Below are 27073 nucleotides of genomic sequence, written 5' to 3' on the forward strand. Positions count from 1 at the left end.
AGCCTTAATTTATCTCTCTCATTCTAAGTATTGATACATTGGGGTCGTATGCACCTCTAAAGTGAACGAGGTGAACATTTGTTCAGAATTTCCTCAACAAAACATTCAGACACCCTCATACCAAATCAGAATAATAACCAGGGATCAGGTTGTAAAGTTTGATACCAGAGACTCCAATAAGCTAACGAGTACCGATATTTAAAATTCAAATAGCCGTCATTCCTATTTTAACTCTTTTGGGGAAAATAACATTTTTGATTTTAAGAACACTGGGACGGAAAAAAGAGGTTTAAAATGAGCTCCCACAACTGGTAGATCAGAAAAGATTTGAATTTAAGAGTTTGACTATCTGTTACTGAGGTAAAAATACTTTCAATGAGGCATTACTAATTTACATTCTTTACATTTACATTGACCATTTTTACTTGTACCTTTAGAGCATTTTTGTTGTGCATATTTTTACAGGTTTTTGTTTTCTTGTGGGAGCAGGTAGAAATGCTCAGATTTGTTGTTAACACTGCCAGGCAGTGTATATGTAATGCCTCTTATTGTGGACAGTTTTTAGAATCTTTATTCCAAATTATTAGTAATATTAATTTTTTACTATAACCCAAACGGGATTCGAACCCCCACACACTCACGGCAACATCGCCTAGCTGATAGGCCTCACACAAAACCAGTCGGCCACTGCTTCCAACCCAAAAGAGTTGGTCACAGTAACCGACTTAGATGTTGCAACTTGTGGAAAATCTCGCTGGTTTTGTAGAAGACTTTTTTAAAATTCGCTCGCCGCCTCTGTAGCTTTGCCTAAGAATCCAAGAAACATTATTTTTTCTCCATGTTATCACAAGAAAAGTCAAACACACAGTCTCCCATACTAACATACTGCAAAACATCCACAAGCAATTCAGCAATCATTAAACTTGAAATTTGAATTATCTGAAACGCAGATGTGGACGAGTGTACAGAGAGTTCGCCTGGGCCGTGTGTAGATGGCGCTGTTTGTTCCAACGTCTTCGGTGACGTACGATGCGTGTGCCCCCCTGGTTACACCGGTGATGGCAAAGTGAGCGGCAATGGATGTACAGGCAAGGACTTTCTACACTGGACGTAGCAACAACGCCTCACACCAGCAAAAGCTTTTCTTTTACAGCTGTTTACCAATAACACTTTTGAGCGCCAAAGTCTATCTTTGTCACCATTATAAAATATACCACAGTCACTTTTTTCTGATTTTTCCAAAATTTTGAAAAAAAACTGTAGCCGATGAAATTTGATATCCATTGGGTCCAAAATTATGAAAAATGTACAGAAAAGTTCACAAAAATTGATAAAATATTGCATTAAAATTTTGGTTGGAAACATTATAGCTGACAAAGAGTAAAAGATCGTTAAGCGAGCACTCAATTAATGTTTAAAATATGATGAATGGATATGTTGAACATAGTAAATCCGAAGTCAATATGAAAAGGTGTCACTGTGTGTCTATATTTACTCATTGCCAATAACTGTATAGTATTTTACAGAAAAAAGCATTTAACTGTTCTTTGCGCAGCCTCTATTAGTAAATTACAACCAATTGCATTCTATCGAAACGCCTGCAACCTTAAGCGTGCTTTTGTCAGACGTCATTGGCTTGGTGGAAGGTACATTAGATAATTCATGTTCATTAGAATTGATTTCACCAACCAACGAGCTTCAAAAATTATATGATGTTTTTACTTGGTTCACTGTCATGTAACAAACACTAAATGCTACTTACTGTCTTCAGATATAAATGAGTGCGATGACCCTGAGGTCACTTACAACTGTGGCGCTCACTCCAGTTGTACGAACACAGACGGTGGGTACGTGTGCGATTGTGACCAGGGATTTCAGAAGTCTGCAAACGACCGATGTGTCGGTAGGTAAACTACCCTCTGTTGACGAACCACTCAATGGAAAAAAGACTGTATATTAAGTGATTTTCAGTCCTTAAAATCTAGAATGCAAGGTTTTAAAAGAGCAATGTTATTAGATCGTTTTATCAGTCATTATACAGTTTGACTTTCAAGAGATATCAATTTCCAAAAGTTGCTGTAGTCATTTAAACGCATGAGTCTTGTCATCCTGGTCTTTGCAAAAATGTTTCGCAATATACAATTTTTTCTGTCTGTCTGTCTGTCTGTCTGTCTGTCTGTCTGTCTGTCTCTCATTGTTTGACTACTTTCCTTCCCTAAATAGATATCAACGAATGCGACCAAAATCCCTGTGACACTAATGCACTGTGTACCAATACCAAGGGAAGTTATTTGTGTGTTTGCAAGGAAGGGTACTACGGTACCGGCAAAACTTGTCACGGTAAGATATGTAACTAACACAACTGGTGTCACGTGTTTACGCAATGATTTTGCGATGGGATGCCAAGTATTGCAAGTTACTCCAACAAATGTCATTGGTATTTGTGTAGATGGGTTTAACATTTTGCAAGAATATAAGATCCACTTTCCCTGTTCTTATATTTACTAATTGGATAATAAACATGTGTTAGTGGCTTACTGGTCTCACAATCCCGAGTTGTTTGGTCATGTGACTGGTGTAGGGGTGTCATAGTACTTGTCCCGATTACAAAGTGTGAATCACTTGTTTGTTTTCATTAAAATGGTTGTTCTTCTTTACATTAAGTTGAAGTCATACAGTACTTTCTCTTCATAAACCAAGGAATTGTCAGTGAGGTCTGAGTCTGGCCTAGTCAATAAATCTTGTAACCAGTCGACATTGCCTTGCTTGGCATTATTTCTACAATTGTTCAAGTGAATACCGCGGTTTATGCCGCTAAAAAGAACGAGTTATGTGTTTACCTTGCTTAGAAAAAGGTTGAAAGATGTAAGCATTGGTGTAGAAATAATTTCAATTTTGTTATGCAAAAAAAAATGAAGGCCGTGCAAATAAAAGAATTCAGAATAATTCTGAAGCAACTTTGATTCTATACTTCAATTTAAGTGCATTGCTTTTTTCACTTAACTCCAGACTTCGACGAGTGTGACCAAGGGGTCGCCCTTTGTCATGACCACGCTGACTGCACAAATGTACCAGGCGGTGCGACGTGTGAATGCAAAGATGGTTACTATGGTGATGGACGCGTCTGCTACAGTGAGTGTATTCTTTGGTAACGCTCTGTAGAAGCCGCCCATATAATATATATATATATATTATATATATATATATATATTTTTTTTATTTTTTTTCATATATATATAAATATATATATATATATATATATATATATATATATATATATATATATATATATATATATATATAGCTTTTCATCTAGAAGATTTTAACTTTGTTCGCTTCTTTTTTACCAGAAGGGAGATTTTTACATGATGTTCATTTCTCAATCTTTAAAAGCTTGGCGTTCTTTTGATGTTTGATGTAGTTGCCTGTATTTCTCGTCTGTTTGAAATAAGTTTGGTACTACTCCACCATGCGACTGTGTTTAGCGAGGCAATTTGGTTTCTCTCAACGCACTATATGCACACCCAATGTTCCTGACGTTTTTAAAATTTTATTTGAAACAGAGAACGATAACTGTACACATTCCTGTTCACTGACGGAATACTGCGCGGTAGTCGACGGTAATCCCACGTGTAAATGTCACTATGGTTTCCACAGAAACGGCGAAGGAGTGTGTGTTGGTGAGTAACATGCTGCAAAACTCGTCTATTCAAAGGGATAAATATCAGTAGGAATGAAAATGAAAATGTCATTTCACTTTTAGGGCGATTGAAATTGCAATTCAGTTATATTGTGGAGGTTGAAAAATAAATGAAGATGTAATTATGCTCATTATTGCAGAAAAGGGCTGTAAAAGAGCTAAGCGAGTTCTAGAGAACAAGGTATAATTACTCTACTGAATCTCGTGATTGCTGAGTTCGAACGCGAGCCTGATGTTGTGATTGTGAACAAAGCAGTTAATTTACTGCTCATTTTTTCAGTGGGCAGTTTGCGACGGGTATCCCGTCTTGAAAATATATTTTATAATGGAGTAAATACAAAAGGCGAAAACTAACTACTGAATCATGAAATGTAGAATTTGTTTACTTTGCTGATGAATGCAAATGTAGAGAAAAGAAACAAAGGGCCGTAAAGCTGATGATGACGTTTTCAGTATTTTTTAAAATGTCGATCAACTACAGTTACGTGGGCTACTCCCAAAAGCATGTTACGACACACAGTACTTATTATGTTAACTCAGCTCGTACGTGTAAAACCTACATATTGATATTTTAAACAAGTGTATTCTGGTCTAGACTGGAATTCAAATGTGCAAAATAACATTAAATTTAACAAGTTAAGATGCTTTGTTAACAATCAAAATAGTTTGTACATCTCAAAATGTTGGAGAGTAGAACAAAATCTTGCTATTGACATACAAAACAAAACAAAATTAGTAAAGTTACAGCTACTGGAAGTTGTTCTGTGTTGTCATATATCATCTTTGTCATTCAGAATCTTGTCTGTGTTTGTGTTCATTTACCAACTTTGTTTCAATAATGTTTATAACCTTCGACATATAATTTTTGCTGCAGACAACAACGAGTGCACTGGGTCGGCTACCTGCGACGCAAACGCAGTCTGTGAAAACAAGAGCGGTTACTATGACTGTGTGTGCAACGAAGGATACAGAGGAAATGGATTTTGGTGCGAAGGTAGGTAAACTAGATTACCTAAATTACTGGTAGAAATGCCTGTCACAGTGCAAACAATAAAATCGAAAATTAGATCATGAGATGAGGCACAAATGATTGTTGTAATATAAGGCAAAGTAACATTACATTTTTGCTTGTTGAAAAAGTTATATACAGAGCTGTTGAGCATTTTCTCTCATGTCTGAAGAGTCTCCGTGCTTTACTCGTATGTTTAGCTAACTAAAGTATTTTTTATGCATTACATTTTGTTGATCACCTGTTTAGGAAGTCCAATGCTGAATTGAACGGAATTATATACTTATGCCATATGGAGTTGACTAAATACTTGTAAAATTCTTATAAGGGGTGCATAACTTATATGCTTTTAGCAGAAAATTGTTGAAGTATATGAGGCTTGTTCGAAATGTTTTCGTCATACTATATCTATATGAATATGATGTATTTCTAGATTGGCGACTCTTGGTTATTCTACTCTTTATGGATGTAACCATTTAGATTTGTATGTATACCTTGCCTTTATATTCTCTCATTTTATTTGTCATTTGCCTTGGTTATATTTTCATGTCTTATTATGGATATATTTTTCTTTTGCCTGAAGATATCAATGAGTGTGGAGATGGTGTAGATCCATGCGCCAAAGATGCACAGTGTCAGAACAACGACGGTAGTTACACGTGTCAGTGTCTGCCAGGCTACGACGGCGATGGAATAACGTGTACAGGTATTAAAGAGAATCGAAGTTTGTCAACATGCAACCTTGTATGACCTTTGAACCCAGGGTCTAACTAGACTTTATGGGCATCATTTCGTGTTGTTTCGAACACTGACGAAAGAAAGATTACATCCTGTGATGCTATGGTCATTATGCTAATAAGCAAGCCACGTTAATTAACATTGAAATATCATGTAATCTTGCAATTACCCAAAACCATGCTGGTACAAAAAGACACTTTAGGTACAACGCACATTTTGAGTATCGAATATCATTTTGTGTCCAAACGTAACCACGACAGAAACAGAACATGAGATAACATGTAATGTTAACAAATCGTTTGCATGGAATGGTCTTATAAAAGTACAGTTTCACTTGAATTTGATGATGGCAGTTCTGAAAGCATATTTATGCAGGGGTAATTAAAATGTCTTTTGGAAATAACAACTCTTTCAAGAGTTTTGCGGTGCCAGGAGTTACTGACATATTTGCAAATAATTTTTTGAGTATATCCTTCAAGAGAGAGTTCTCACTTTTAGGTAATCTTCATGTTTGTTTGGTTGTTTTTTTATATGTATCTAGACACATTTGTGTTTGATTTGTTTATTTTATTTATCATTTATAAATGTCAATTTCATTTTTTTATTTATGTTTGTTTATTTATGTATCTCTATCTATCTGTGAGTCTGTCACATCATTATAATTTTTGTTTTTTATGTATTGTTATTCATCTGGTTCTGTTTACTTGTTTATGTATCTCTCTATCATTGTTCCTGTTTCATTCATTCGTTTGTTTGTTCATTTTTTACCAGATATCAATGAATGTAGTGATGGATCCAATCAGTGCAGCGTCAATGCTAGGTGTCTGAACATTGCTGGCGGTTACAACTGTGAATGCAAAGATGGATATGCAGGAGATGGATTTGCCTGCATAGGTCAGTGTTAGATATGCAAATGAACTCATTAATTTCACGATTTGCGTTACATTTCTTGCCTCTGAAATTTTGCACTGTCTTGCTTTTCATCGACGACATCAAAATTCATGACATCGTGCGAAATAAAAACAAAAAACTCAGACGTGGAAAATCCCTTGTCGTAAACATACCTGTACTGAACAATATATTCGTAAATATGAATTTATCGTGTTTTACAAATTTGCTTTGTGTTTGTCTCTTTCCTGAAGATATTGACGAATGCGCTAAAGAATCTCACCTTTGTGACACTGCGAATGGTAACTGTCATAATGCTGACGGATCTTACGAGTGCCGCTGCAAAGCTGGCTTTGAGGAAGATACCACGGCAAGCATACACACTTGCAAAGGTAATAGGCTCTCTACAACTTTTACATTGTTGACGGCATTATGGACATTACAAATAAATATTTGCCCGGAAATTTAGATGACTCTATAGAAATGTCACTTAACAAACACGAAGAACACACTTATTATTAGAACATTATAAAAGACATGTCTTAGGCTAAATCCTACAACAGTCACACATACAACACTGACAAAATTTGTCTGAATTTTTGTAGTACTATCCAATTTCATGTGTGTGCAGCTACTGCATTAAGTAAAAACGTGCAACCACAAACTGTTTATTTAGTTCATCAATAACATACAATGAATATAATTCTGACCCGATATCGGGGTCATTGGCCACAGTATCAAGTCTACTATGTTTAAAACCAACATATAAACAAATTCCCAGAATCATACATTACAGCTGAAGCAGATCCAGAGAACTATAAAGATTGAAACCGAACACTGTGAGCTCAAGTGGTTTCTGCTCTAATGACTCTAGTTTGTTTTCACATTTCCCATTTAACTAACACACCGAATCGAAAGCCATATACTTGATATTTTTTCGTATGTTTTCTGAAGGATTATAATATTTGGTGAAAAATCTACCGTCTTAATAGTTCGAATTTATAGTTACTACGTAATGACAAAAATGTTTGAATTATTTTTAAATTTTTAATCACTATGCGAATGGTGTGCCTTGATTTGACGATGTTTTTTTTGGATCCCACAAGATGTCGATGAATGTGAAACGGGCGATAATAATTGTGACGTCAACGCTCACTGCATCAACGGAGTGGGTGACTTCGGCTGTCAGTGTAAGGCTGGTTTCAGAGGTGATGGTTTGACATGCACAGGTAAGATATAACGTAACCCTACCAGGGCCATGATTTGGCCATACAAAAGTTTTGTCAGTGGTAATTGTGGATCTGCCCACAGAGAACAGGACGGCAATGCTAATTGCCAAGTGATTTTACAATTGTTACTAAACTGTAGAATCTTACATTGCAAGAAACTGTAAAAGATATCAGTAAGAACCATACTACATTGCGTCCATCATTTGTTATTGATATTTACATTGTACTTTCAGCCAATAGTAGTGTATATATAATAATTTTTCAAGAACTATGGAGAAAATCTGAAATATGCGGAAAATGTAAATCCTAATTATGGTGGAGTTATCCTGTTGTGACACGGCTCATCTTCATACGGTTTGGTTTCAGACTTTGACGAGTGTGCTGCTGGTGTAGATCAGTGCGCCGATCACAGTTCGTGTGTTAACACGGAGGGCTACTACAACTGCCATTGTGATCCTGGGTATGGTCATGTGACCCATTTCGCCTGTATGGGTAAGTGAATCCGTCCCGTTTGTGTTACTTTGCTCTTATCCTAATTCATATAAACATATGAGTTACACTTGCCGTTTATGGGCAAAACCGTTTAAAAACATCTAAGAATGTTTATGATCAATGCTATACAGGTATTTGACTGATTATGCTAGTTCGCTACTCGAACTTGAAAAATCTTTTGCTCAAACTTTCCTCAAGCAAATTATCAACCATACCCTTTCAACATCAAGAATTAAACTTGGGGATCACTGCCTAAAATGCGGTACTAGACAAACAAATTACTAAATATTAGTTGTACCGATATTTGAAATTTAAAATGGCCGCCAGCTCTGTGTTATCTATGGAGGAAATCCCCGATTTTCACAAAACTATTCCAATAAAAATATTTATCTCATAAGCTTCAAATGAGCCCAAAAAGTGGCAGGCCAAATTTTCAAGAGTCTGACAAATGTGCTCCCGAAGCCTTTTCTTCCTTGATATTTGAACTGCCAAAAACTTTGTATGCAATTCATTAAACAATAAACATTCTCATAAAGATTGTGCAGTTTTACTTGGCATTACCAAGTACAGTAGTATTCAATAAAGACAACAAAGATATGGCTCTATGGTCGCCTTTAAATTTGACAAGTCCATCTTCCGCACTGGCAAAGTGTTATCAAATTTGACGAGTCCATCTGAAGGTACATTGCTGGAGTGACGATATCCAACAACAGCTGGCCTTGGAGTAATAAAAAATTCCTGCCAAGGGACTTTGCCTAATTCATATATCATTTCGTAATAAGGATAAGATTTGCTTGATAATGAATACAAAAGGTGTACAGAATTATGAAAAGATTAACTAATTTTGGTATTGTGTGTATTTTACTCGCAAAATTTCAGACGTTGACGAATGCACAAACAATCCATGCAAACACGGCTCAACATGTATGAATGTAGTTGGAGGTTACTACTGCGCATGCCTGCCTGGCTACGAAAACAGACCTGGCTTAAATGGTTGCTATGGTATGTAGTCAAGAAAATCATTGTTATTATGATTAGAATAGCTGATTCGTATGTATCGTCAATTCTCCTTTGTTGCCACTTTTTTCCTGATATCTCTTGTTTTGTCACCGGTCCAAAGGCTGCACTGTTCCTTCCACTTGTAGGAAATACCTTTAACTGAGACAATAATTCACAGACAAGACTGCACACAGTTTCCAAATGTAAGCATTTTCATACTTACCCTATCAAATCTTACAGTGGCTTGTCTGTTCATGGTAAGTTAGTCTCAATGACAATACAATATGTTTGCTTATCGCCAGCACTGTTACATATCAAAATATTTCAAAGGCATTAGAGGTCACTATAAAGTTTCACGTTCGAGGCACAGAAGTGTCAAATGGCTTCAACCTACATAATATATCAAAGAAAGAGCGAGTCCATATACCTTAATTCAAATGCGATTTGTAATTACTGTATTGAAACAAATTGTTAAAACAAATGTCCGCCTCTCTTTTTTTCTATACACGTTGGGGGTTTTCTGTGGGTGGTGTAGTTTTTCCTTGTTTGCTCCTTTATTTGCCCTAATTAAAATTACACTATAGCAACCCGACCACTCAACTAAGCTGTGAATGAATAAATATAGATATATCCAGTCTTAGTTAGAGTAATGACTTGTATTAAAAATCCATTAAACCAATTTATCAAGGATCAATATTAGCAGTTCAACCAATAAGAGGTAAGGCAATTGTATCCCTTCTCGAAACTGCTTCACAGTTAGTCAGATTTATGTTGTTACAAGTTCCGCTGACGTAGTCGATCCCCTTTACTGGCTTGCAAACAGATACCAATGAATGTATCAAGGGTCCAAATGACTGCCACAAGAACGCTATCTGCGCCAACACCGCTGGAAGTTACTCCTGCACATGTAGGGATGGTTATCATGGAGATGGCATCAATGACTGCACAAGTAAGTCTGTATTTTGCATCCATCAATTGCTCCTTATCTTATTTAAAAAAGTATACAGGGAGGTGGTACATTATTGCAGTGACATTAGGTAGAGGTTAAGCCAACCAGATATGATGACTAACCTAAAATCGATGGATTTATATGAAATTAAATATAAACATGCTCAAATAGTAATAAAAGTATAATTCTCACTGCATAGATAGTATTTATTTTAAGCTTTGAGGAAGTTAAACAACATGATATCGAAATGCACTTTGTCTTCTCACCAAAGCAAGAGTTTGATAGAGTGATCTCATAAATACCTCTAACACAAATGTAGTTGCTGTCACAGCTAAAGGTTTTGTTTGTTTGTGAAACCAGCTAAACTCGTTCGTCTTTAGATCCTTTTAGGCAGTTTCTGGTATCATATTCCTGTATAACCAAAAATGTTTCTTTTGCCTCTCTAACCTTATGAGTTTTACCTGCAGACATCCGCCACCATATTGAAAATATGATCGACTACCTGAGACTTTTGTGTCTCACTTAGGTGGCAAAATTGTATTTAAGGTACTGAGAGTTGTTGCGTAAATTCGCAACTGTTCAGTGAAGCATGCTTGCCGCTTGGTTTCTAGGCATGATAATCTCACAGACTTTGTACCCCAGCAGTCTTGCATTGGCGGGAGCAGAACTTAATTGGAACATTGATGCTCTAAAACCCCGGGAAAGATTGTTTTAAAATGGCAAAACTGAAGCTGTATGTAAATTGATCTTACCAACGCCGTATACTTCTTTCATTGCAGTTGACGATGAGTGTACACCAGGACAAGCGGAATGCAATTCGCCTGCAGTTTGCGACAATGTAGATGGACGTAACGAGTGTGCCTGCCCTGATGGTACAATATCAGACAGAAATAAAGGCTGTCTTGGTAAGTTCATACTATCATAGTCAGAATTACCAATGATCCTTGTACCAGTAGTTCATATATATAATTAATGGCATGCATTCATTGTTATTGACTTCGTTAAAACCACCAGATTGTTGTGTAGTGTGTAGTGTAGTGTAGTGTGGTGTAGTGTAGTGTAAGTGTAGTGAATTGTAGTGTTGTGTATTGTAGTGACGTAAAGTTTACTTTAGTGAAATGTAGAGTAACACTGTTTAGAGTCATGAAGTTTAATTAGTGTTGTCCAGTGTAGTTTTGTGTTGTGTGCATAATGTAGTGTAGTGTAGTGTAGTGTAGTGTAGTGTAGTGTAGTGTAGTGTAGTGTAGTGTTGTGTTGTAAAGTGTAGTTCGGTGCTGTTTAGAGTTGTGCCATATAATCAGTGTAATTAGTGTTCTCTATTGTTACCGTTCTCTATTGTACAGTAGTGTTATGTAGTTTTGAAATACAGTAAACTGTTTCATAGTATCTTATAATATTACACAATACCGATCCACAAGAGTACTCTATAGACAAGAACGTGTCATTAAAATGTAGATTCTTTGACATGAATTTCGTGAAGGACTAGCATGACGGCAAGATATCATTATGAGATTAGTTTCTTTCCTATCTATCATGTATATCGTGCTCATAAATATGGCAATATTTCTAGTATGTCGAAAGGAAGTCATTACAGTAATCTTGGACAACATTACATCAGTGATGTAACCACTGCATCATAAACGTTGTTAATTCATTTGTCCAGATATCAATGAATGTTTTGAACGGGAAGGGTCACAGTACCATGCCGTTTGTGGTGCACGTGAAGAGTGTAATAATCTGTTCCCCGGTTACGAATGTCTGTGCAAACCTGGATTCGTCCGCTCTGGAAACAGCTGCAATGGTAAGTAAAGACTTGTAACCAATTTATTGCTTGATTGTGAAGAGCTTGAGATCTTTCTTTGTCAGAGCACGTTTGATTCATTCATCAGAGAGTGTGATAAATTAAAAGTAGTTTAAGGCATCTACCCGTAATTTTACATCACTGGCCTGTCAATATAATTTCTGGGTTTGAAGGTATCTCAGTTTCCTGGCAAACTGCCATGTGTCATGTGCTATTATATTTATTCTTCAAATACTGCAATCTGATGATCTAGACATGAAAATAACAGCTACGTTTGTCGATTTAACACATGAACGTGCATTGATCAACCTGTTGATCTGTTTGGGGCAAAATACCACTGATGTATACACTGATTGTCATGTCGTGAGCATGTCAAAATATCCCAAATGTACATTCACAGTTGCATGCATACATACATACATACATACATACATACATACATACATACATACATATTAGTACATATGTAAGTACATGCACGATATCTACCTACATGGTATTTTTCTTTTTCTAAACACAAAATAACGGTGACTTTATTCTTCATATCATAGATGTTGACGAGTGCGATGAAAGAACAGCAGTGTGCTCACAGTATGCTACTTGCATGAATACAGTTGGATCGTATTACTGCCAGTGTAATTCAGGTTTCTATGGTTCAGGCAAAGTGTGCCTCGGTAAGATTTCACATTAGAATGTTGTTGAATTTCGAACTATATATATCACTCTAAAATATTGAATACAGTATATTATATTTAGATGACATTGTAGTCATAGGCATCTAATATATATATATATATATATATATATATATATATATATATATATATATATATATATTATATATATATATATCTATCATATATATATATATATATATATATATATATATATATATATATATATCTGATAGATATAGTTTTTTTTAGTTTTTTTTGGATGCATCAAACATAAATAACGCAAATAACTAACTTTGAAGATTAAGTAATTTTGTATTGGTATTATTACTATTATAAACATTATTTATAAACATACACTTTATTACTTGTACACACATTTGTATGTATGTATGTATGTATGTATGTATGTATCAATCTATCTATCTATCTATCTATCTACATATGGATATATAAGTGGAAATGAATAATGTTTTTCTCAGTTACCAAGAATAAATATGTCGGCATATTAAAACAATGACAATTGTTCAATGAATTATCCCACCTTCTAACAGATGTTAACGAATGTGGTGATCCCCATGCGTGCGGGGAACATGCGAAATGTTGCGAGAACACCTTTGGTTCATTCAACTGTGAGTGCCAGGAAGGGTACCGTCTTGTGGTCAAAAGCAACACTGATCAGGATGTGGCCAATAGCATTTATCCATATAGGGAAGAATGTGTCGGTGAGTGAGCAAGCTTTTAGTGTTGACCAGGCTGTATCAGTGAATACGTCTGTACAGCCGTGGTTCCTCAACAATGAGGGAATGTCGTGCCACAGACTGTTCCTGGCCCATGGAATCTCGCAAAACTCTTATATTTAACATACTAAATGAGAAACCTTCTACAGAAGCTTCTCAAGTTGAAAACTGTTATACTTAACTAAAATGATGAATTGACCGTCCCTTTACTGAATTTTTGTGTAAGATATTGTCATATTTTCTTCAAGGTCATGTGAGATCAAATGAAATCTTGCACAGTGTGGTGAGCCTGATTGGTGTCCAATTGTGTTTGGATAATATTACATTCCATCCTCTTACCGGCTCAATGATTAATTTTGCGCCATGACGAGTAGCTTACAGCATTATTGGCTAATACAATCCTTGACAGTATGGTTGTTGCTGATCGAAACACGATCGAGGCACTGAACTGTTTTTGGCATTCTGAATTATAATACTATACAGCGTGGTACAATATGTATACGAAAAAATCAGGTTTTGTTTTATATGTTTTACTTTAAACTTTTTGCATCATTGGGTAGACGTTAGATAAAAAAATATTTTTATCATTCTATTTCCTATTTTTCTTATAACTCTTCCATACCTCTGTCTTAATCACTTTAGATATTGACGAGTGTGCCGAGGTTGTTTGTGGTCCTTATTCAAGATGTATCAACTTGGAAGGGGGATACGAATGCCAATGTGAACGTGGCTTTGAGCGGTTTGACGGCCAATGCGTTGGTACGTAATGCGTACAAACCATCACCATAGAGATTCAGCCAGTTCATAACTCTAAAACTGTAAACTTTTGTCCTAACTTTCGTGCCCAGTGAAACAGCAGGAGCGAGTGAAAGTAGTGTCATTTGAAATTGTCACATGGTGGATATGAACCGAAACTGACCTAATCGACTCTTGGTCAACACTGTGATCAATGCCATCATTTGTAATGATTTATGGAATGCTTAATGATGACACAGTCCCCCTGGAGGGTCGACCATGACGAGAATAACAAAAAAATGTCAATAATGGTCGTCCTTTACCTTGATTGAGTTTTTGCGTAATTGTCATGCCACATCCCAAGATATCGCGTCATATCTGACTTAATCACTCTGATCTGCTCATTTCAGATATCGATGAATGTGAAAGGCTTCACCTTTGCGATGCTAATGCCGAATGCATCAACACTGTTGGAAGTTATACATGTGAATGCAATCACGGTTTCTACGGCAATGGCTTCATATGCACTTGTAAGTATTCTTCTCCTTGAACTTAAAGAAGGCAAGCATTGATTTTTAAGGTAGTTGGGGACTCAAAATTTAAAGACAAACCTTTTCCCAGACATCCCTCATGGGAACTTTAAACTATTTCTCCTACGAAATAAGGAAAAATGGGGTCACTGTGCAAAATTCATACACAAAACACTTCCGATATTTACCAGTCATACTGACACTAGAATTCAAAATGGCCGCCCTTCCTAGCTCTATGGGGAAGAGTAGCATTTGCTATTTTCGTAAAGTTATTCAGTAAATTTTATTTACAGCATTAGCTTTAAAATGAGCCCCCAAAAGTAGTCGCGACCCGAGATGTATTGCAAAATTTTCACAAATATCTATTCCTGGTGCGCCTTCAACCTCAAAGGTATTGCATCATTCAATTCGGTACTGTTTACCAGATCGATTGGTTTGATAAACCAATTTATGTAAATGCAGATATCAGATTCACTAGGGACAGTAAGTTTTGTCGTAACGTTCTAAAGTGTCTCAGGTTTTTTCGTTTGGTCCTTTAAGTTGAAGAACGAACAGAGACTTAAAACATATTTAAACACATAAACTACAATCGCCCTAATACTGTTGCACCCAAACAAAGACTTGCAGATGTTATAAAAGATTCTGACGCAAGAGGGTATTAAATTTATCAAAGCGATATTATATCAGGGCTTCTTATTGTCCATGTTACCAATTTCATCGTTCTCTGATTTTTAAAATGTAAACTTAATATGCGCATTTCCGATCATATAATTTTAATATTTAAAGAAAAACCACTGACTAGGGTATCACACATTGTTCAAATTTCAACGGGCCCCTCTTTGTAGAAGAATAACATTTAATAAGGTAGAACACGCCTTGGGGACAGATAGTCGGACTCTCAAATTTCTACAATTCTTTTTTGATCTACCACTTGTTTGGGCTCATTTTAAAGCCCTTTCATTGACTACGGTTTTTTTGGAAATCCAAAATCTGATTTTCCGTCCATAAAGTTAACACAGGAATTCGGCCATTTTGAATTTCAAATATCGCAAAATGTTGGGTAATCTAGTTCCAAACTCTGCACTGTGACCCCACGATTTTTGTTTGTTGATATGGTAAGAGAATTTTTAAGTCCTTTGAGCAAAAGTTAGTCTTTCACTTTCGAAGCGCATACCACCTAAGTTTTTAGCATTGCGTTTGAAATCTTTAAGCTTGATCTACATACAGTTTTATAATATCCATGCTGCAGAATGCTTTAAAATGAAGAAATTGTTTCCACAAGATGGACAAGATTGAAAAACCTGTAGAGGAACTGTAAAAAGTTTGATCATCAAAAACAACAACAAGTTCCTACAACGACACTTTAAAATCCGTTCTTGCGTGCAAAGAGCATGTGATATAGAAAAACACGTTTGCTCTATTCAGTATGGTATATTTGACACCACATTTAATCTTCAATATCTTACCGTTTAATCATCACATTTTCAGATATATGCGGACTGGCCGGGCCATGCCCAGGGATGAAAACGTGTGTTGTCAACGCTGATAATCAACCCACCTGCGATTGCCGATGCAGAGAACACACGTGCTCAAACCTTCCTGGTCAAGTTTGTGGCACAGACGGCATAACCTACTTGACTCAAAACGAGCTGGTGCTGTTCAAATGCTTGACCCAACATCCTGTCAAATTCGACTACTACGGACCATGCCTGCGTATGTTGCTTTCTTGTATTACCTATTAATATGAGAGAGAGAGAGAGAGAGAGAGAGAGAGAGAGAGAGAGAGAGAGAGATATTGTACATGTTTGTTTTTCCCTTAACTATAAAAGAATTTAATGTACGTTTGTCTATGTTTGTTTTCTGATACTATTTATCTATATTCAACCTTTAAGAATCGCGTTCTAAAATATTCATGGCAATAGTTTCATATATTTTGGTTTATCTCCCCCTTTTGCTATGACAGCTACCTGTGAAGGAGTTGTTTGTCGAGCTGGTTCCTCCTGTGAAATATCCTCAACACTTAACAGACCAGTCTGTATTTGTGATCCTTGTCCAGAGCCAGTACCCACAGATGGTGAGTTTGCCCTGCATAGGTACACTAACTTTCAAAAAATCTTCAGTTGATGCAAAATGTCACAACAATATCGGGAGTGAAAACAAGAATTTAATAATAATAGTGGATTTGTTTGATGCAAATTATGAGCATATCAGAAATGCATTTGATACAGGTCATGACTTGTACTCAAACACACTTTAAATAAACCTACTTACTATCTACCTACATACGTACCAACCTACCGACTTACCTATACACACACGCACACAGACACACACAGACACAGACACAGACAGACACAGACACACAGACACACAGACACATATATATATATATATATTATATATATATATATATATATATATATATATATATATATTATATATCACATGAACTGGCCCGTATCTCCACCTGTGTGACGTACACCAGCACGGATAAGAAATCCATATTACCGCTGTTGTACGTCATCAACCGGAACTTTTTTTCTGCAATGGTACCGTTCGTACATGAACGTTGCCACACAGACCGATTTGTCGTGATCGATGCCGTGCTCTCATGGCATTTTGACAAAAAGGTGACCCGATAAATCATGATATGGAAATATAGAAGGCATGTCCAACGAAATTTCGAGTCGTTAAAGCTTTAGCTATTCCCAAGAATCGACTGAGGATACCGTCGATCGTTATGACTCAGTAACGTCACGGCTCCAGTCGTAAGGTTCAAAGTGGACGTCGTCGTACCCGGCGATCGCCAAGCGACGTCGTACCTAGCGATCGAGGTTGGCGATAAACCCGAAATATACACCTCAACGAAAGTTCAACTTAATAAATGAGTACCGTATAATCTTCGGGAAAGCTACATAGAAGGCAAAGTCATAAAGTCATTTTGTGAACAACGATAAATTTCCTTCATCACCCAAATTATTCCGTCGTTTCTCGATCGGAATCAAACCTGCAGCGTAAGGCTAATTAGTGAAAACATAAGCTGTCGACCTACATTGCAGCGCCGTATAATCCGATGTATTTCGAAAGTTGACTCGGACAACACTCACAACAGAACAGAGTTCCCGTCAAGTAACGAAATTGGGATGTACCTACGGGTGATATATGTGTCCGAAGTCCGTACGACGAAGAATTGACGACCGAGATGGCTACCGGCGAAGATCGGTGACGGCAGTGCCCACTAAGCTTTACAACTTACAAGCGTACACTCTGTGTGTCATCGATCTGAAACTTTCGGGCTCGCCAAGGTCGTAAACTTGTGATATTTTAATATCCACAGCATCTCTAAGAATGATAACTACTGTTTCGATCGTGTCGTTGCATTAGTTTCATAAATATAATTGTAAATATTCTAAATAACTCAAAATACTATGGTTATCCGTCGCTAGCGCGGTGAAAGTCATGTCCGCCGATGGTAGACTTGCCTTGGCATCGGTCCAGCGCGAGACAATGATTGACATGCGCACGTGACCGAATCCGTATGTCTGATTGGTGGAGATACCATTTCATGTATCAAAAGTTCAGCTTAATCGGATTTATGAATGAAAGTATGCCTGTACACATTCGCACTTCTCCTGGGTGACGGGCCGCTTTACCAAATAAATGAAAGTAACCCGCGTAAGGAAAACCACAAAATCGCGATAAAAACCATGCAATTTGTTACAATAATTTTGATCCATCCACATAAAAGAAAAATAAGAAGACTGTTCATGTGATAAATATATAATCCCATGGTATTTTTCTCTGTTTGACGTCATCGTATACGAGTGTTTTTCGCGGAGCCGTACAACTTCGAGCCGAAGGCGAGAAGTTGTGCGGCTCCGCGAAAAACACTCGTATACGATGACGTCAAACAGAGAAAAATACCATGGGATTATATATTTATCACATGAACAGTCTTCTTATTTTTCTTTTGACGTAGATGGATCAAAATTATCGTTAACAAATTGCATGAATTTCGTCGCGATTTGTGTTTTACTTACGCGGATTACTTTCATTTAAAGAGTAAAGCGGCCCGTCACCCAGGAGATACTTTCATTCATAAATCCCATCAAGCTGAAATTTGCCACATGAAATAGTATCTCCACCAACCAGACATACGGATTCGGTCACGTGAACCTGTCAATCATTGTCTCGCGCTGTACCGATGCCAAGGCAAGTCGGCCATCGGTACGGTCGACATAACTTTCATCGTGCTAGCGACGGATAGCCACAGTATTCAGAGTTATTCAGAATATTTACAAATAGATTTATGAAGTTAATGCAACGACACGATCGAAACAGTAATTCTCATTCTCAGAGATTCCGTGGCTTTTCAAAATATCACACAAGTTTACGACCGTGGCGAGCGCGAAAGATTCCGTTCGATGACACACACAGTGTACCTCATTGCATGTACTTTATGCCCACAACGCTGCCGTCACCGGTCTCTGCCATGCCGGTGTCAACTCGTTAATCCCGATCTCGGTCGTCAATGTTTTCGTCTTAAGGACTTTGATGTTTGCAGTGACATATATCTCACCCGTAGATACATCCTAATTTTACTTGACGGAAACTCTGTTTTGAGTGTTGTCTGAGTCAACTTTCGAAGTACATCGGATTCCACAGCGCTGCAATGCATAAGCTTATAGCCTACAGCTCAACAGTTGATGTCTTCGCTAGCGCTACAACCTTACGCCGCTACAGGTTGATTCCGAGCAAGAATTGCGGAATTTTTTGTATGATGAAGGAAATTTATCGTTGTTAATCGAATGACTTTATGCTTGTGCCTGTATGTCGCTTTCCCGAAGATTATACTGTACTCCTTTATTCAGTTGAACTTCCGTTGAGGTGAAGATTTTAGGTTTATCGCCAACCGGGATCGCCATGTACGACGTCCACATTGAGCCTTACGAGCGACTCGACTGGATCGGCGGTATCCCCATTCGATTCTCGGGAACAGCTATAGTTTTAGCGACTCGAAATTTCGCTGGACATGCCTTCTATGTTTCCATGTGTGAATTTATCGGGTCACCTTTTTTGAAAAAGTGTCTTGAGAGCATGGCATGGCACATGGCATCGATCACGACAAATCGGTCTATGTTCACGTCGCGACCCGCATGAAGGGTACCATGCAAAAAAAAGTTCCGGTTGATGACGTACAACAGGGGTAATTCGGATTTCTTATCCGTCCTGTTCTACGTCACACAGGTGGGAATTCGGGCCAGTTCATGTGATAAATATATATATGATAGCCATGAGTGCGTATACAAGATGAATACGTCCGACAGAAATGACTGTGTTTATCATCAATTCTTTCAGTGGCTGTTTGTGGTGACAATGGAGTGACTTACCCTAACATGTGTGAGCTGCAGTACGCCATGTGTACGTCAAGAAGGATTATCCAAAAGGTCGGCGATGGGCAGTGTCGTTTGGGTAGGTACACTCTCACATTCAAGTTCTCGAATAGAACAAAACTTCGACCGATGTTCAATTAATGAGAAACATTAAACATGGAGTAACAACCATTACCGTTTATACAGACTGGGTTTTGTGTAAGAAATATATTTGTCATTAGTGCTTTTGTCAAATGCTGTGGTTGGTTGTGAAACGTAGAATAAAGATGTTCTGAGGTTTAGGTTTTCAAGCAAGAGGTGTCAGAACAGTTCTCATTCTGAAGAATCTTCCATTGCAGACTGTATAATGAACCATTGGAGTCAATGGTCAGAGTGTTCGACTACATGCGGCGAGGGAACAGTGACAAGAACACGTACCGTCCGGCAGCAACCAAACGAGTATGGTACAGTGTGCCCGACACAGGAACAAACCAAACTTTGCCCGAGATACACACCATGTATGTATGATCTATCGCATATCGAGTTAATTTGACAGTAGCTGTAACTTGTGATATTTTTTCACAATTTTTAATTATCCCAGGGGACTTATAGATTTGGTCGTGTGCATGAGTCAATGCATCCATCCGTGCGTCCATTAATATTCATGCAAGTTCCCAGGGATGCCCTGAAAGATTTTTTTTTCAAATTTAGTACAAGGATTATTCCTTATGTTATACATACACAAATCGACCATAATTGTCATCAATGGCTCAATATGGTCAATATTCAGCATGTAAACTCGACCTGTAGAAGTGAATACTGCCTTTTTTCTGTGTCAAGGGAATTAAAGGCTGGACTAGAATTCAAATGTGAACAAAACTGTTCATTGTACTTGTATTTATGCTGATTGGACAAGCTAAATACTTGGTGTTTCAACATATTTGGGATGATAAAAACTTGCAATAGACATACAAAACAAAAATAGTGAAAAAATAATCAAAAGCAGCAGGTAAATGAAAACTGTTTCATTCTATAAATATAAAACCTAAATATATAAAGTTTCATACTGTAGCTTCTTTGTGTTTCAAAAAAATATTCCACTTTTTTGTTTATCAGGCGAATGTACATCGGAGCAAATTTGCCAGTACGGAGCCACATGTGTACCCCATGAAGGCGGAGGATACACATGCCGATGCCCCGACTGCACCAATGCATGGAATAGCCAAGTTTGTGGACTGAGCCATTACGAGATGCGAACGTACCCATCCGAGTGCCATATGCTGAGGAGGGCGTGCTTGTCCGGTGAAATCATCACTATTGTCAAGTATGGAAGATGTGACAAGGGTAGGTTTCTTAACATGCATACAGAATACCAGTTGAGTTGTTAACTTTTAAGGCAATCATTCAAGGTTTGCATCACATATATTGAGTACACCTGTTTCAATGTAGGTCAATACCTTTATCTCATGTGCATCCAAAGAGATAGATGAAATGGTAACCACTTACAAAAATGTACATTTTTATGGATTTTACCAAATGCAATGACCTCTCATGCTTAAAGTGTAGTGCAATTAACGACCTGTTTACTAATTTACAAGTGTGACTATCTTTGCATTATTTTGCATATTTAAATCGATCGGTACATGTGAGGTTAAATTGACGTCATTCCAAATGTCAGGGATTAAATAAAGACACAATAAAAGAGTTATAAATAGCTATTAGCTAGCAAGATAGAAAGAAAGAAATAGATAGATACAGAGATAGATACAGAGAGAGATAGATGAAGAGATACATGATTAGATACAAAGATAGCCAGCCAGACATATACTTGGTAGTTAAATTCCTCACATAGATTATACATATACATGAACTGTACATATCGAAATGTGGAGTTCCATCCCCACTATCATTTACAAAGCAGGGCTAACGAATGCGTTTACTGGCGACTGTTATAAAAGTTCAGTTATTCATCACAGTTATCAAGATGCCCTGCCGTCGCAAATCCAACCGCTCTGACAACATAGTTACAATAGCCTTTTTCCCTGGTAGGTATCTCATGTATGTAATATTTCCGATTCTTTGTATGAACTATCAATTTTTCAGAGCTTGGTGTATCTGAGCCTCTTTGGTGTGGTATGATGCCGCACTACGTGGAGATGACAAACAATGAGGGCTGCAAAGAAACGGTCAATGTCGGTCTGTGTCGCGGAGGCTGCGCCCAAGATTATAGCCACTGCTGTGAACCGAAAACCATACAATCTACGAAAGTCAATTTAATATGTTCTGTCAACCCGGATAACACGACTGTGGTAGCTGAAAAGGAGGTATACAACAATTCTATTCTGCGTTCTTGCAAACATGTTTATCGAAACGCTTGTTGACCTTACATTTTACTGAGCTCATATTCATTTGCAAATGTTACTTTTATATGCTTCTCTATAGTTGAAATAGTTTTGTTTTACAATGCATGTTGCCAACATATTTTTTACAAAGGAATGTTGCTCATTTTAGATGACAAGGAGACTCCCCCATACTATATATTTTCAAAAAGCAGAGAAACTAAGTTTAGTATGAGAGGTATACTTTACTCAAAGGATGAAGTTGATATATATTTGGGGTAAAAAATCTTCAACTTTGGTATTAATGATAAAATTAATTTAAGTAAAACCCTTGACACTATTTTCTGAAATGTAATATTCGACTTCAAAAATGGCATGGGTTGAAAGACTGACACTCTAAAAAAGTAATTAAAGATATGATTAGCAAAGTTAAATGAATCTTTTGTTTTTCTCTAGGAAAAGGCCTCTGATAATAATGTCTGTCAGTTCGTTAAAGTTCAAAAGACAAACTGAATCATACAAAGGAACTATTTTTGAATCAAATCAAAATATTTTGTATAATTTATGTACTTGTGATGACGTTTTTACACTTCTTGTTTCTCTCTGCGAAAAAGGTCTGTGATCTGATATGTCAGTCAATTAGTTCAAATTCGAAAGAGAGAGAAACTAAATCATTACATTTTGTATCATGAATAATCACATTTCAATGGCCCCAGTTTTTTATCAAAACTGTAGCAAAAGTCTCAAAAAAATTGACTGGGGTATATTTTACGAAGGTGACAAAAATTGACGTTGGTGTTCAAAGGGTTAAGGGTTAAGGGTTGATCTTATGGTAAACGAAGAGTACAAACTTCATACTCATCAAATTCTATGTTCCTATCCTTTCTTTGCCAGGTTGACGTCATCACAGAATGTCACTGTATCCCCAAGTCTGAACTTGAGGCACCGGAAGATGAAACGCCGCAGGCGAGGAAAAAACGAGAGCTTATGCTGCACTTCCGGCGAACAGGGCGCAGTGTGTGTCCAGCTAAATAAAATACGTCCAGCCAAGAAATAGTAAAAATCGTCTCCGTGATTACTTTGGTAGAAATTTGGTTTGATTTGCATGAAATGCAGGAAGGCGAGAAGGTCGATCCACTTGTATCATATTTTGAGAAAGGAAACTTAGAGTTGATTTTAAGCTTCTTTAACTTTGCTTGTTACATTAATTTATTTCACACTACCATAAGATTCTAACGGTGTCTCACCAGGTATGTATTGCCATTCCTGAAACGATGGTTAAGTTGATCTATATTCTATTTTCTACATAACGTAAAGTGAATAATATAAACTGTAAAAACGTCATTTTGCTTGAGGTTTAATTTCGCATTATTTGCCAGTAAAAGCAATTGATAACCTAATTATTGAATTCTCTCCGAATGCTGAATTAAGCAGATTTATTGATAAAGGTTAATTGGGAAATTGAACCTCAGATAACTATGACCATCATCCTTCAGAGTGGATTGACCTATCTATCATGGATATTAGATCAGCTCGCCTTACTTCCATAAACATAATTCTCCCATCCTTCACGATGTGATAAAAACAAATACGTGTACAGTAGACTGATTATTTTCTGTGTACAGGACATATCCTTTAAGTGAAAAATACAAAAAGTGTACTATTTACTCAGATCTCTTCGATTTTCTTGTCTTAATTTACCTCATTTGAAATATTAGTGATGAAATAAACTCAGATCTCTTTGATTTTCTTGTCTTAATTTACCTCATTTGAAATATTAGTGATGAAATAAACATATTCTTCTCAAGGTAATGCGTGGAATTATATTTTGCCATTAACAATCTGAATGTGTCTTCTTATTCCGCCATGAGGAGTGTATGTTAAAATCTGAGTGCTACGGAACAGAAATTCAATGTTTGGTGAGAGACATGTCACATTCTCAAAGCTTGTGAACGTGCATGAATACTGACTTTTTGTCGCACACGAATTTTATGAATTTATCATTGTATTCATGGATGGGCTTGAATGTACAGCTAAAGAACTAAAGGTACCACTAGCTGTACCACATGTATGATTAGTACTTTATTGAGATCCCATTGAAGTTTTGTTATTTGACAGTTCTCCTTGTCGAATTGAAAATCTCAATTTTTGTTAAGGTAGAACGCGCCTCTGGGAGAGATAGTCGGACTCAAACTTTTACAGTTATATTCTGATATACTACTTATTGGGGGGGGGGGTTCATTTTAAAATTCTTGCTATAAGAAAACTTTTCTCCATGGAGTAAACAAAGGGATGGCGGCAACTTCAAACATCGGTAAATCTCGGGTTATTTGTTTCTGTAGTACCAAAATTTGCATGTTGACCCTAGATTGTTATTGTTGATTTTGAAAGAGAATGGTTGAAAGATTTTTTGAGAAAAGTTTGAGCAAAATTTCAAGTCCTTCACTTTCGAGACGCATGCTACCTTCCTTAAAGGGGAAGTTCACCGAGGATGATTTTTACATATGTGCTAGCTTTGTGATCACTTACCCCAGAAAAACTATTTTTGTCATTTATAACTCGCGCGATTATTTACAAAAACAGATAGAAATAGTACAGGAAGTTGCACATGTAATTTGAATCATGGGAAAAAGCGCCAAGCTTGGAGCTTGCATAATGTGATATGGAAGGGACCATTTTCCCATTGGTATGGCATTGTCCACTCACCCATGCTTACACCAGGCTGTGCGTATTTACATAACTTTTGTTTATACTGAGTATCCTTGCATAAACGATGAATCACTTATAGTAAACTGTCCACTGTCAGATTTTGTGTTGCTGTTTACTACTGTGTTACTGTGAGTGGACAATGTGGGGGCCAATGTGGTCCCTTCCATATCACTTGATGCAAGCTCCAAGCTTGGAGCTTTTTTCCATGATTCAAATTACATGGGCAACTTCCTGTGCTATTTGTATTTTTATTGTAAAAAATCGCGCGAGCTATAAATGGTGAAAATGGTTTTTCCTGGGTAAATGACCACAGAGCTACCACATATGTACAAATCATCCTTGGTGAACTTCACCTTAAACTAACATCAATTCATTTAAATCTCGAACATTTTGATTTTGAAAAAGTTAACACATTCTGTAAAACAATACCAACACTAATATTTAGTTTGCGAATTGTCACGAAAAGCAGTTGTTTGACTGTTACTGAATATCTATCTGTATTACTTGACGTGCATGAAATCGCCCTCTATTCGTGCATCAGATTGGTCTGGTAGTCATTTGCCAACCTGTCAACTTTAGCCTTTGACAACGGACACATTTCTTTCTGAACTTTGCCTCATTTGTAAGTCCATGTTAGTGACATTTATTGACGTCATGAGTAAATTGAGTGGATGCTGATAAGTCTGTTCGATAATAACTTGATAACAGCTTTCTGTGAACTTTGTCCTAGCTTTCCGATGGAACAAGCACCGATTAAATTTACAAACTGTACCTATAAAACATTTAATCACCGGCAAACAGAATACAACATCGTCGAACATGATACCTTCCTCAGAACTTCCATCTTTCTCTTCATTAATTCCAATGTATGCGCTAAAAATTGAGCCTCGATGCCTTGACAAACTTTGCCCAGGAAAACACCTTATTTGAAAGGGTTGTCTCACGAGACTACCAGTCTTTCAGAATTCCACTTGAAAAGTTATGTAAACCCTCATACATTGAAGGCATGCCAGTATGTTGTGATGATCAAAAGACATTTTAACAGCATTGGAAAATATATTGCAGCACGGGCACAGCTACCAATAAGTCAAGCAAATATAAAAGTAAAACGTTAATTTACATTATATTTCCTGTGTAATCTTTACCGTTAATTGACTCAGCAAAAAATAAATGAGCGAAATCCATGAGTGCGTGTTAATGATTCATGAGCTTGCTTTAGGAAGAGAAACAAGTTTATATCTGATACGATAACTCACACTGGTTTGACAATTTTAACAAAAATTACACATATCTTAGGTTAAAGGTTTCAGCAAACGCAACACTTGAAACTGAAGTGACCTTTGCTCAGCTACGACTAGACTGCACATATGAGATTCGTACAGCGTTTATCTCTGTGGTTTATCTGGCTTTCAACGGGCTCGGTACGGTGACCGTATGACCTCTGTGTCGGTTCACAGTACCTATTACTCGCCGACAGCTGCAACGGATGGACTGGCAGAGATTAATTGATATTTCTCTCCACATGAGTAACGTTTCGCTTTGCCAGGCCAGGGTGCATAAAGTGGAACTCCATGGCCCGATTTTTTAAGATAAATGAGGGCGCGAGAAACAATGAACTGTTTTCTCACGTCGAGTGTTGTGTGCATATCTGTATCTGCCCAAGCATTGGTGAAAGTGCATTTACAAATATTAAGCACATGGCGTACTGTCTTTTCAATCGTCGGTATACATATTGGTTTTAAAGATGTTACCGTATTTTGGATTGACGGACAAAATAGCAGGAAAATTTCAAAGTCTTATCCAAACTTACCCACAATAGTGCCAAAATATTATTACTTTTTGGGTTATTTAATCATGTATCATAAAAAACTTCCGACCCCGATACGGTTTACGATCATCGACTCTGGTTGCTGTTACTAATAGAAAACAAATGTTGGTAATGTGATAAGCAATCAGAGCATCACATACTTTTTTCTAATCCAGTCAAACATAAAATATATCCTATATGCGACATCAATTACAAACGTGGTCGTGATAATTGTTGCGCACAAAAGTTAAAATACTAAAATCGATTCGACATTGAAAGAATTTGCACAGTGGCATACAAAGTGTTGTGCATTTTTCTTGAAAACTTAATTGTGTGCATTTTTCTTGAAAACGTAATTGTAC

At 37.0% G+C, this 27073-nt stretch overlaps 1 protein-coding gene across 1 annotated transcript in view; it reads left to right on the top strand.

Annotated features, from left to right (window-relative positions):
• LOC139124582 (fibrillin-1-like) overlaps nucleotides 1-24007 on the top strand; it is a 67412-nt gene extending 43405 nt beyond the window's left edge. Inside the window, exons 49-74 of the mRNA XM_070690715.1 lie at nucleotides 951-1088; nucleotides 1772-1903; nucleotides 2224-2340; nucleotides 3010-3132; nucleotides 3564-3680; nucleotides 4575-4694; nucleotides 5293-5415; nucleotides 6219-6341; nucleotides 6590-6727; nucleotides 7442-7564; nucleotides 7931-8056; nucleotides 8936-9058; nucleotides 9879-10004; nucleotides 10784-10909; nucleotides 11668-11805; nucleotides 12357-12479; nucleotides 13034-13204; nucleotides 13862-13978; nucleotides 14365-14484; nucleotides 15973-16197; nucleotides 16448-16558; nucleotides 19843-19956; nucleotides 20216-20374; nucleotides 20973-21200; nucleotides 21960-22180; nucleotides 23090-24007. Of these exons, the coding sequence (XP_070546816.1) occupies nucleotides 951-1088; nucleotides 1772-1903; nucleotides 2224-2340; nucleotides 3010-3132; nucleotides 3564-3680; nucleotides 4575-4694; nucleotides 5293-5415; nucleotides 6219-6341; nucleotides 6590-6727; nucleotides 7442-7564; nucleotides 7931-8056; nucleotides 8936-9058; nucleotides 9879-10004; nucleotides 10784-10909; nucleotides 11668-11805; nucleotides 12357-12479; nucleotides 13034-13204; nucleotides 13862-13978; nucleotides 14365-14484; nucleotides 15973-16197; nucleotides 16448-16558; nucleotides 19843-19956; nucleotides 20216-20374; nucleotides 20973-21200; nucleotides 21960-22180; nucleotides 23090-23230 (3623 nt within the window). The 3' untranslated portion in view covers nucleotides 23231-24007. The remainder of the gene's footprint in view (nucleotides 1-950; nucleotides 1089-1771; nucleotides 1904-2223; nucleotides 2341-3009; nucleotides 3133-3563; nucleotides 3681-4574; nucleotides 4695-5292; nucleotides 5416-6218; nucleotides 6342-6589; nucleotides 6728-7441; nucleotides 7565-7930; nucleotides 8057-8935; nucleotides 9059-9878; nucleotides 10005-10783; nucleotides 10910-11667; nucleotides 11806-12356; nucleotides 12480-13033; nucleotides 13205-13861; nucleotides 13979-14364; nucleotides 14485-15972; nucleotides 16198-16447; nucleotides 16559-19842; nucleotides 19957-20215; nucleotides 20375-20972; nucleotides 21201-21959; nucleotides 22181-23089) is intronic.
• The last annotated feature ends 3066 nt before the right edge of the window (nucleotides 24008-27073 follow it).

This window comes from Ptychodera flava (genome assembly GCF_041260155.1).
Source record: "Ptychodera flava strain L36383 chromosome 23 unlocalized genomic scaffold, AS_Pfla_20210202 Scaffold_24__1_contigs__length_23054250_pilon, whole genome shotgun sequence".
Lineage (NCBI taxonomy): Eukaryota > Metazoa > Hemichordata > Enteropneusta > Ptychoderidae > Ptychodera > Ptychodera flava.